Below are 12,259 nucleotides of genomic sequence, written 5' to 3'. Positions count from 1 at the left end.
ATCATCATCATCATCATCATCATCATCATCATCATCATCATCATCATCATCATCATCATCATCATCATCACTATAATTGGCCAAGAAAGGCAGACTTGTTAGCATTCAAAGCACCATAAATACACAAAAAATGCACTTGCATATATTTAATAATAAAAAATAATGAAAAAATAAATAAAAAACAAGGCAGGGGTGTATATATTTGATAATAAAAATTAATGTAATAAAATAAAAAACAAGCAATAATAAAAATTAATAAAATAAAACAAAAAGCAATAATAAAATTAATGAAATAAAATAAAACAAGCAATAATAAAAATTAATAAAATAAAATAAAAACAAGCAATAATAAAAATAAATAAATAAATAAAAAATAAAAAGCAATAATAAAAATTAAAAAAATTAAATAAAATAAGTATTTTATATTTTAAAAAATAATTTAAAACCCCCAAAATACCAAGACAGACCTAATGGCCACTGACTCAGCTTTCCTCTTCCTCCTCCTCCTCCTTCTGTGGCCCAATTCTGCCCTGGCCTTCAGGCACCCTTCCTCCGGCTCCTTCCTCCTCCTCCTCCTCCTTTCCCCCCTCCTCCTCCTTAGGATAGCTGGCGCGGGAGGAAGGGAAGCAGGGTGAGCAGGCGCGCGCGCGGAGGGAATGGAGCAGGCGCGCGCGCTGCCACTGGCCCCTACTGAGGCCTGGGCAGCGCGCAAGCCCTCCCAGTGGGGGCGCGGTGGCAGCGGCGCTTCTGCCGCCGGCCCGCCGAGGAAGAGGAGGAAGGTGGAGCCGGAGGAGGAGGAGGAAGGTGGAGCCGGAGGAGGTAGGTCGGCGCCGCAGCAGCCGCATTAGCAGCAGCGGCAATGGCCGGAGCGGGCCCCCCCAAACCGGGAACAAGGCACGGGTGGGGGCCCAAACTGGACCGTGACCGGGAGGGGGCCCCCCGAAACCGTTAATGGCACGGGGGCCGCCGGGTTATGGCAAGCCTATGTAAGATTAGACCACAAGCAATAAATCTGATCTTTCAGAAGTAGAGCAACCCCATCCAAAACTGGCTGTTATCCCCAATCTCAGGTTGGTTTTCCTACTGAACCAGCACTCCAGTCTTTTTTGAATTAAGCCTCATTCTATTAACCAGGATCCAATCCTTTTCTACATCCAGACAAAGATTCAGTGCTACTACAGACTCCTTGGCATCTGTTGTAAAGGAGAGAGAGAGCTGGGTATCATCAACATACTGATGACACCCAACTCCAAAGCTCCACATAACCTATTCCAGAGATTTCATGTAGATGTTGAAAAGCATAGGGGATAGTATTGACTTTTTTGGAAGCCCACAGGCTAATGGCCAAAAGGCTGAACAGCAGTCCTCCAGCTCCACTCACTAGGAATGTTCAGTCAAGAAAGACCAGAACCATTGTACAGCAATCTATGCAAGCACCATACCAGTCAGGTGACAAAGAAGGGTACCATAGTCAATGATATCAAATGCTGCTGAAAGATCCATGAGGACCAATAGAGGCTCACTTCTCCTGTCCCACTTCCAGTGTAGGTCACACACCAGTAGTATTCAGACTTTTTGCCCTTGGGACCCCCTCCCTGTTACATCTACTAGTGCATCCTGCGCGCACGACTCAACATAGTATAGGAATAAAAATATTTTGTTTATTTAGTATGTGTGTATTTTCATTCACATATTCATGTATATTCATATTTTAACATTTTATAAGGAAATAACATTGATCAAATTAGAAGTTTTATATAAGTAAATTAAATATTTAACTCAATACATATGTAAAATGTACACATAAAAGGTTCGGGAAAAGAATGAGAAGGGGAGAACAGAATCTCCAAGTCTTGCATCCCCCTTGAGCAACTCTTACTTCCTGCCGGGGATCTTGTCCCACTATTTGAGAACCACTGTCATATACAAAGGTGATTGTAGCTGTTTCTGTCACATAACCAGAACCAGATTGGAATGGGTCCATGTAATCCACTTCATCCAAGAAAGCCTAGTGTTTTGTAGACTGGCTCCCTCTTATGGCAAGAGTTTTAAATGAGGTGTTCTTTTTAAAAAAAAAAAACCCATAAAACAAGAAAGAATATTTTTTTCTGATTAAAAGGGCATGTTCTATCAGAACTAAGCTAAAGCGTCTGGCCAGCAGCTCTGCAAATTTGCACTGTCATTTAGTTGCTCCACTGACTTCAGCTGGATCTCTGCAATGAGCGCAGTTACAAAGCAAAATTTATTGCCTTGTTTTTGTAATTGACCTTTCTAAGAGCTGGCAATCACAATTAAAAGGGAAAAGCCAACTAAAACTACACAGCAATTTCTACATCATGCCAAATCTGATGAGGAAGCTGACATTTGAAACTAGCATGACCCAACCTTGGTACAGTTGTACCTCCATATCCAAGGATTTCTTATCCATGGATTCAACCATTCACAGATTGTGTGTGTGTGTGTGTGTGTGTGTGTGTGTGTGTATATATATATATTCAATCTGTGAATGGTTGAATCCATGGATAAGAAATTGTGATATATATTGCAGAAATCAAACCTTAATATTGCCATTTTATATAAGGGACACCGTTTTACTATACCATTGTATTAATGAGACTTGAGTTCCCAGGGATTTTGGTATACACTAGGAGTCCTAGAACCAAATTCCAGCAAGCATTGCAACAAGTAATAGTTAGCTACTGCCTGCACATGGGTCAGACAAAGGAAGGGGAGCTTAATTCACCTTTCTGCTTGTTGAGATATGATAAATCTGATCTTCTTCTGACATACATTGGAGAAAATGGTAAGCAGAATATGAAAGATAAGCTGTGCTTGCAAGTGCATTGGGCATGGCAAAAGAGACCCATAATATTCAACAGGGATGTATTATGCAATCCTTAGTGCTTATGCCACAGCATTTAGGATTGTCTGATACATCCCAGTTTCTTAACAAAACTTTTAACAAAAAATAAGCACTGTCTGTCCAGCACAAATGGAAATCCTGAACACTTAGGGAGTGCAGGAAAAGGAGTTTAAAAGGAGACAATGGAGATCAACCTTTTTCATGAAAATATAATGCATTAATTAATTTACAATTTAAATTTCAAAGTTTAGGATTTATTCCTAGTCTGCTCCCCCCTCCCCCCCCTTTTTTTTTTGTTTTGAATAGTCTCTCTTGGCTAGAAAACAGTCAACTCAGGGAGAATAGGGAATCAATGGCTGAGTATTAAGGGTATCCTACAAAAGTTATTATGGCATAAGTGCACAAAGTTTACTCCAAAATAGATTGCTTACTTTATAACTTGTCACTGTGCTGCATAGAAAAAATCATTATATGGCAAATAAACAACACGTATCTTATATTTGACTCCACTGAAACTCAGTGCCACAGTGAAAATAGTCTTGTGAAAATAGTCCTTTGTACATTGTTAAAGAAATATGAGCTGGAAAAATGAGACCAGCTACCATTAAAAGAGTTTTTGTGATGTAGTGGTGAAGTGTGGAACCCTCATTCCTGGTTCAAATTTCACATTTGCGGTGATGAATATAAGTCTGTGTCCTAAAGTGATTGCTTTTTCAGATTCATCTGCAAAATAGGGATGATATTACTGGCCTAACATAAGGCAGCATAGATATTAGTGGTTTGGGGCACATTTTTTTCATCCAGTGGTCTCATTCTCTGATCAGAAATGTTTTGGTTGAAGCCATTACTAAAAGTAGACGAAACCAATCCAACAATTATTTCTCTTTCTCGTTCACACACATCCCTTTTCTTTTTATCCCTCCTAGCTGTGTTCCCACCCCACCCCTGCATTACATGATGTGAATCTACACATTTTTAGCAATATGATACCAATTTAACTACCACTTCCTTCTGTGGAATCCTGATTTGTAGTTTGGTGAAGATATGTAGAATTCTCTGATACAGATCTCTAGTAAAGTTTTTTTTTTCCACAGCCTTTAGCTTTCTAGGTGGTAAGATCTTCAACTTTCAGAAACCTTAACCAACATGATTAATTCTCAAAGATTCTGCGAGTAGAAGTCACAAACACTTGGTAGACCAGAACTTGAGAACCATTGCTCTAGTGGACACTGTCCTGAACTACAACACAAAAGCTTTCCAGGTAATTCAATACACTTCCCCAAACTAAATATCAGAATTCCATAGAATGGCTTGATGACATTTAAACTGGTATATTGCAAAACCTATATAGTGCAGATGCACAGTGCTTGGTCACAGGTTGAGTTGTCCTTACCTCAAATACTTGAGAACAGATGTGTTTTGGATTTTGGATTTTTTTAGCTTTTGGAATATTTGCATATGCTGGATATGGGACCGAAGTCTAAAAATGAAATGTATTTATGTTTTGCATACCCATAGCCTGAAGGTACTTTTATACATAATATCTTTAATAATTTTGTGCATAAAACAAAGCTTATATATACACTGAACCATCAGCAGTGTCACTATTTCAGCCACTTATTTGAACAATTTTGGATTTTGGAGTATTTCATATTTCAGAATTCCGGTTAATGGAGACTCAATATGTACAGTGGAAAAGGGCCCAGACTAAATCATAGAGTTGGAAGAGACCACAAGGGCCATCCAGTCCAACCCCATTCTGCCATGCAGGAACTCTCAATCAAAATTTGGACAGTGCCTGCATTAGATAATATCACTAACATCTGCAGTTTATGAAACATTGAGACACCTAAACACTGTCCCAAGGCCATCACCTGATGAGAAGAAATGCTAAGAAAGATGGAAGCAATTTATTTTAAAAAGAAGAAACAGTTAAAAGTCAGCTCTTCTTTTTCTTGGTTGCCACCTTGACTAGCAGTGATCTTGTTGCTCCCGTTTTGTGCATTAGCAATGATATTAGTGAAGGTTAAGTTAGACAGCTAACAGTTGGACTGGTAATATATTATTACTGTACAATGTTTCAACTTTCTTCAATGGAAGAGAATTAGTGACCAAAAACCTAGACATGAGAGTATTGGTAACTCTTAGTCACAGTACTTTGCCTGATAATTACCATCTGATCACATTTCTGTTAATGTATACTGTATAGTTTTGACAAAAGCACCACAATTCAAATGCAGGGGTTTTGGTTTTGGGGGTATTTTTGGTAGCCATGTTGTTAGTTAGAGGTCTAATTACCCAGCATGGCATGCATGTTCTCAATTTAGTTCACTGTAAAGCAGCCTCTAGCCTGTGCAAAGGGAAAACTTCTTCTGTGAGACCCTTTACCCTTTCAGTTGATTTTGATAATGTTAAAGAGCCAGTGTGGTATAGTGGCTTGAGTGTTGAACTGTGACTCTGAAGACCAGGGTTCGATTCCCAACTGGGTCATGAAACCTACTGGGTCACCTTGGGCAAGTTGCATGCTCTCAGCCCCATATGAAGGCAATGGCAAACCTACTCTGAAGAAAACTTTCTTATGGCTGGCTTATTCTAATGAAGCAAGGAAATTATGAGGCTTTTCCTGAAACAGAATAATGCTACTTTGGATGTGTAATGTATGTGTGTTGCGTGATTTGTTTGTTCAGCAAGAAGTGTTTGGGCAACTATAGCCCTTTCAGGCATTGTGGGCCTGAAGGCTTTTGTCCTTTGGGTGTAATGCCTATCAGGGTTGCAAGGCACATGTGTGAATCTTTTAAATTCTGCTATAATATTTTAGTTTCTGGTTTTGTATATTATTATTTGGGGTGAGCTGCAACAATCCCCTTTGTACTATTTTTATGTGTTTAGTATTCCTCATACAATTGCATACAGTAGCTTACATTTGCATAATACAGGCTCAAAACAGATGGGCAAAAAGCACCATCTTCGGGCCAATCCAGGGGTGTGGCGTACAGATGATGCATGCCCCCAGATCATCAGGAATCCATGCTAGCTAATGTGGCCCAAAGCCAACTGCAAAAAGATCAGGAAAAAATCTCCTTGCTGGCAGTCCATTCCAGCACCCAGCCTTGGGACCATGGTGTCTGGTCATTGGGGTCCTGTGCTATTCAGGACTTGATCGAGGCTGGGGCCAGAGGCTGCTCCACCAGTCTGTTTGACCTCACAGTGACTATTTTCCTCATCCTTCCATTTCCTTCTGTCTGAGGATCTTGTTCCCTCCCTCTTTTCTTCCCTCCTTCCCAATCTGCTTTTCACTTCTTCACTGAGTCACACACTTTAATGGGCTTGGTAAGGTTGCAGCTTGGAGACAAAAGATACAGTTAGCTTAACCCATGACATCTCTGCCAAGAATAGAAGAATTGGGGACTTGTTAGATGTGTTATCTTTTAAAGTGAACATTCCATAGAACCAGCTTCAATTTCTGACTAATTGGTGTATTTTGTAAATGTATTTCCTTACCCAATGCTCAAGTTGTAAAACATGTGCTGTACCACTGAATTTTACAGATTACTTTTCTTGACTGAGAGTAAGGAGGCACAGAATGCAGAGAATCAGTTGAGAAGAAACACATTCTGTATGCTTCCAGGCACTCAAAATGTTTCTGATTAAGAATCCTCATTGTAACTAGCCATATATTGCTGAATTTGCAGTGGATCAGTGTATAGAAAAAATAAACATGTAGTTCTTTACAAACTTTTGACATCAGTACTTATTACATTGTTCACAAACAAGAATGAGTGAAGTATAAAAATTGGCAGGGATGAATGGGGATGGAAAGAAGAGTGATGCAGATCAGTGAGAAATCTTAATTGAACATGTTGTAGGATTAGATTTCATGCTTTAGGATGGCATTTTCTTATCTGATAGTTTCCAGACATATTGGGTTCCCACTATCAAAAATCATATTATGGACTTCCATCTGAAAGAAAAGGCCAGACTGGAAAAATATATGGTGCTCAGCACCTTGGACAGTTCTCATGAAATATTCCCATAAGGGATCCTATAAAACCCAGTGTTGATTCCCCACCCCGAAGCAACAGATGCACTGACAGCCTCTGGTCAATATCTCGCCTATATATATTGCAAGAGAGTCAGTTCTGATCCTACACTTTCTGCCATCCATTGATAGCAGATGAGTTTGCTCCATTAAAAGATTTACCAGTTGTTGTAAGGATTGAATTACTCTTTCCATTCTTCTTCTCCTGTATTCATTAAAAAACTAACAACACAGAAGTTCTTTGCAAGATTTAGGAAGAATATTGCAAATTTTATAAAATAACTATTTTTAAAAAATATGAACCAAATAGAATTCTAAACATTGCCCAAATTCAATAAGTAACCTTTTCCCAGTATGAGAAGGATCATATGATACCTCCCTGTCACAAAATTGTTAAAGATGAAGTGCCTATCAGAATAGATGACAACAAGAATTCAGCACTGTGAGCAAGGTTAAATATATAAGGATTGAAAGCCAGACTTTTATGAGCTTGCTAAACAATCAAACAAGCCTGTTGCCTGGATGTCTAAGACTTACTGCCTGGTTGGTTTTGAGTTGGTCCACATTTGAATGTTTTGAATCTCAAGTTATTTTTGTTGGATTTATGAAGAATTCTGTGAATTCTGAAAACTTTTTAAAATAAAATGAGTCAAAAGAAATTTCTTCTCCATCTCTGCCCCAGGTACTATGGCAGGTGGAGGCTTCAGTTTTTAAATGCTCTTATTTGAAAGAGAAAAAAAAAACCCTCTTGTATCACATCAGAGAGTGGCCTGAAATTGTTCTAGATCACATTTTGGTGGGAGGGGGAAAGATAATGCTGGAGAAGACTTTTAGAAAGAAAGAAAGAAAGAAAATACAGCATACTGTATTCACAACTTGAAGTGGTGTCACTTCACTGAAGTTCAGACTGGAGCAGAATTATTTTGAACTACGGTAGGCCTAAAATCGGACACATCTGTTATCAGAATGAATCCCAATCTGATCAGAATGCCTATTCAATGTTCCTTCTATCATGGTCTCCCTTAGGAGCTGATTTTTTATGTTGGAAGGAGTAAAGGAAATTTCAGGTTACTTCCAGTTCTGTGATTTAATCTGAAAGCAATAAAAGCAACATGGAGAATTATGTTCTCAAAGTCTGGACAAGACCTTAACAAAAGGTGGCTGTATTTAATGCTAACATGTAATAGTGTTCTGGGGGCAAAGGAACCATTAGCATCAAACTGTTGTGTGTGGTTTGAAAAATGGTATCAAGCTTTTTACTTGCTCCATAAACATATTTTTGGCATGCTAACCACTGGGTGGTGCTCTGCTCCTTGGCTAGCAGAGAGAACCATATTAAGCATAAATCACTAAGTAAATGCATGCTAGAGGCCTCTACTCCTGTGGCACCCAGCTTTTTAATGGTAGAATACATCTTTGTTCTTTGCCTGACCTGAAGAGTGACATCACTGCCTTTTTTCCTGTTGCACTGTAGCTGCTTGACTCACAGGCTTTGACACAAGCCAGATGGCTGCGATTGGTAGGCGCACAGGCTGCCTGGTACTACAGTTGATGAGACAGAATAGGAAGACGTTTTATGATCAGCTGCGGGAGCACAATAAGACTGCAGCTTTGCTAGGTAATTACATTTTCACTGCGCACTTTTATTCCTCATGGTGAAGGTTGCTGGGGGGGGGGGGGGAGAGAATTACATTTTTATTTGTGTGTTTGGAATGTGTGGACCTTTGATCTTTTATTAGTCAGTAGTCTGTTCCAAAGGAATGCTGTTCTTTTTTTTAAAGGAAACAAAAAAGTAGTTCTGTAGTCACTCCTGAAAATGACATGTTTATTTATAAACATAGGTTCTCTCAGCCTGTTTATTTGGTACTTACCTTCTCCATCTTTGTTCTGCCCCCCCCCCTTTTGTCTCCCACAAATGTTTGGATTTTCTAGTTTTGAAGTCAAAAGTTCAGGCATGTTATAGCACAAGGGTTTTGTTGTCACACCACAAATACTTATTTTGGCATGCAGAATAGGCAATACATGACTTCCCCTCTTTTTGATCAGTGGCATGCCTGTGTTTGTGTGGGGAGACAGAAGAGATAACAGCCCTCTGTATTACATAACATGCACACAAACACACTCTGTGCACAGTTTGGATCCAAAGTTTGCATGAACAATAAGCCACTCATACAGCACTTTCTGTAGCAACTTTTCCTCTACTTTTGAGGGAAACTTTCCTGAACAGTTTAGTCTGTGGTGTATGGGTAGCTGCTGAAAATAGAGCAGAGGCATTTTGTTCTAGAGGTGCAGATGCATTTGCTTGTACAACTTACATCCAATCCCATATATGTGAAGATACCAAATTCTTTTGCTACTTCCTATAATTCCTATTAAGCTTTAAATTCTATAACTATAGCTGCAGAAGAAACAATTGCCTGAATTAATGAATATAATACAGAGTTTTAACCTCTATCTAGTATGTAAATTATTAGAAGCTTCTGTCTAGCCATATTAAGAATGGGAGTATCACAAGTGTATTGATGTATTCTTGTACAACTTATTTATTCCACCATAGCTTTCCCACTAGATCTCTCTGATGGATTTTGACCTTCCTGCACCCTGGTGGTGTAGTGGTTAAATGCCTGTACTGCAGCTACTCACTCAGAAACTATAAGGTTGTGAGTTCAATACCAGCCAGAGGCTCAGGCTCATCTCAGGCTTGCATTCTTCCAAGGCCATTAAAATGAGTACCCAGATTTTGGGGGGCAATTAGTTTACACATTGTAAAATGCTTATGGATTGCTTAAGTGCACTAATAAGCGATATAGAAATGTACTTGCTATTGCTATTGCTCCTTTGATTTTATTGATCTGAAAGCTGTTTGATTTGAGGGACTTTTTCACATGGGGTTTTCCCCCTATTAACAATTGTAGGATAGTATCTTCCTTCCTGATGTTGCTTTTTCCACATGCCTCCCTTCAATAGTGGCATCAGCTTCAGTAGTGGTTGTTTTCCAGTTCATTTCTTTACACTTGCTGCCTCTTTGCTCTTCTCTCCCCCATCTCTGCTTGTGCGTCCCACCATATCTGTTCACCTCCGTTACAGATACCCACCCTTGTGTAGTGGTACACATACGTGGTGGACAGGTGCCTTCTAGTTTTGCTGCCTTTCCTCTCTGTGGTCTTCCAGCAATCTTTTTCAATTACTATGTGAAATTTTTAAATATCAAAACAACTGACGGTGTTATCTCAATATACATCCCCCTCTAATGCTTCCATTAGAGAATAATCAAACAAAATACCCTCTTCCCAGATATTACAAATCCTGGAAGCCCACTGGGAACCCTCCTATTATGCCAAATTTTTTTTATTCTGAAGGAAGAATTTAGAGATGATTTTGACTTCCCCCCCCCCCCCAGAAAACCGCCACAAATGCATGAAAATTGCTCACAGAGGTAACAGTTTGACTTTACAATCAGCCCATTAGTTCCCCTATTTTGAGTTTAAAGATTGACAAGAATTGATGCAAGATCCCTTTGGGTGGGCCATGATGTGATGGGGAAGGGGAAGAGATATGGGGGGAATTGCCCACATCTATCCTACACAGAAATCTTTTTTTGTTAAAACAGAAATCTTGAAAGGAGAAGCATTATCACCTCCGCACTCATTCTCCACACCATATTGTCAGGTTGTTAAATAGCATTTTTCTCTCCCTCCCCTCTTTTTTCTTTTTGTGAACATTAAGGGCATAACAGAAAATAAAGGTTTCAGACATCTTTCACAAACCTGACAGTAAATATTATTTGGGGGGGGGGGTTACTATATTGTAGGGCAATCTTTCTAGCTGAAAATGCCACTGGAAACGGCACTGAAAGGGAAATGGCATAACCTAGAAAGACAGGCAGTATCTCCAAAACATGTCATGAATGCCTCCCACTGGCCTCAAGGGGACAAGTCACAGGATATCTTTTAGAGCAACATATGTCCAGAGGTTTTTAAACAGAATATGTGAACCAACAGAATATTTTGCCGTTGAGAAAAGTTGGGCCTGGGTGACATCATGGGAAAACACCTGTTGGCTCTTAACACCAAAATGCTTCCATTACAGATTTAAAGTCCTGGGTAAAAATGTCTGATGAGTAGCTATAAAATTGTTTCATTCCCCTCATATAATTTTCTTCATTGCATCTCTCACTCTCACTCCAAGTATCTCAGTGAATTGCATGTTGGTTTACCGTCATTTATATATATATATTTTCTGGCCAACTCTTCATTTTGAGAAAATTTAACTGTTAAAATGTTCAGACGTTTTAAGATGCTAAGTTCTTATGTAACACTAGGTGTCCCATTATTTTTAATGGATCTAAAACATAACAATTGTATTGTAATGAAAAGGCCATATTTTCTTAATTTTCCATGTAATCATTTTTCTTTTAACTGCCTTTTTGTTTGGTAAGGTGCTTCATTGCTTGGTATAGTAGTCAGTGTTTGCTGACTGAGATGAATTACATTGTGTTGGTGTTGACCGAACATAAATTAAGGAATGAGAGAAATTCACTTATAAATGTATATTTGGAATATTAGTCTTATATTTTCCTTTCATTAAGAAATCATAACCATCAGTTTTGCTGTGAATGTTTCTAACATTTTTGATGTTTTAATTTTATTTTCATCTTTTTTTCCCTTATCAGCTCTTGCCCCTGTTCTTTGCCTCTGGTTGTGTTGGTGAGGATATTACAGTGATGTCTGCATTCAACCTACTGCATTTGGTGACAAAGAGCCAGCCAGTGGCCCTGCGAGCCTGTGGGCTTCCCTCAGGTTGAATGGGTGCTACTTGTTGTGGTCATGTACATGGAGGTTCCTCTTAGTAGAATGGGTGTCTCTGCTACAGTAAATAATGTGATAATGAAATAATGCTGTAAACCTAAGATGCTGGGAAGTAGATGTCTTTCTTTAAAGATATACATACTTCACAATTTAGTTTTAAAGTGTTTGGGAAATACAAATCAGCTTCTTGGCCCAAACATGCAATTCCATTTCATAAATCTAAAAATATATTTCAGTCCAGTTAAAAAAAAAAAAAGCTCCAGCCTAAGTAAATAATACTTACCTTAAGTAATTCCCCTAGCACTATAATTTTATTAAATGTTTGGTTTTTGAATAAAAAGTAAGGGTTTCTTTGGAAGGGGAAGGTAGTATCATACTTGCTCATGGGAAATGGTAACATTTTTAAATACAGTTTTAAAGGAATGGGAAAAGAATGGCTTTCCTATATCTTCCCACACAGAGCTTACAATTAATATTCTTCCAATGCCCTAATTCAGTGGCTTTTTTTAAAAAAAGATTGCCCACTAGAATTATGCACTGATTCCTTCC

At 38.8% G+C, this 12,259-nt stretch overlaps 1 protein-coding gene across 5 annotated transcripts in view; it reads left to right on the top strand.

Annotated features, from left to right (window-relative positions):
- MSRB3 (methionine sulfoxide reductase B3) overlaps positions 1 to 12,259 on the top strand; it is an 87,726-nt gene that overhangs the window by 13,786 nt on the left and 61,681 nt on the right. The window contains exons 2-3 of one of the 5 annotated variants that reach the window (XM_042468858.1): positions 3,958 to 4,124; positions 8,377 to 8,520. The exons of 1 other annotated variant lie outside the window; for it this stretch is intronic. In XM_042468858.1, coding sequence (XP_042324792.1) covers positions 8,409 to 8,520 — 112 coding nt within the window. In that variant the 5' untranslated portion in view covers positions 3,958 to 4,124; positions 8,377 to 8,408. Of the gene's footprint in view, positions 1 to 3,957; positions 4,125 to 8,376; positions 8,521 to 11,574; positions 11,702 to 12,259 lie in introns of those variants that run through there. 3 more of the 5 variants (XM_042468862.1, XM_042468859.1, XM_042468863.1) reach the window with 3 other exon arrangements.

The sequence above is a fragment of the Sceloporus undulatus genome, chromosome 5 (genome assembly GCF_019175285.1).
Source record: "Sceloporus undulatus isolate JIND9_A2432 ecotype Alabama chromosome 5, SceUnd_v1.1, whole genome shotgun sequence".
NCBI lineage: Eukaryota > Metazoa > Chordata > Lepidosauria > Squamata > Phrynosomatidae > Sceloporus > Sceloporus undulatus.
The sequence above is the reverse complement of the archived record's forward strand: the minus strand, read 5'-3'. Positions and strand labels throughout refer to the sequence as shown.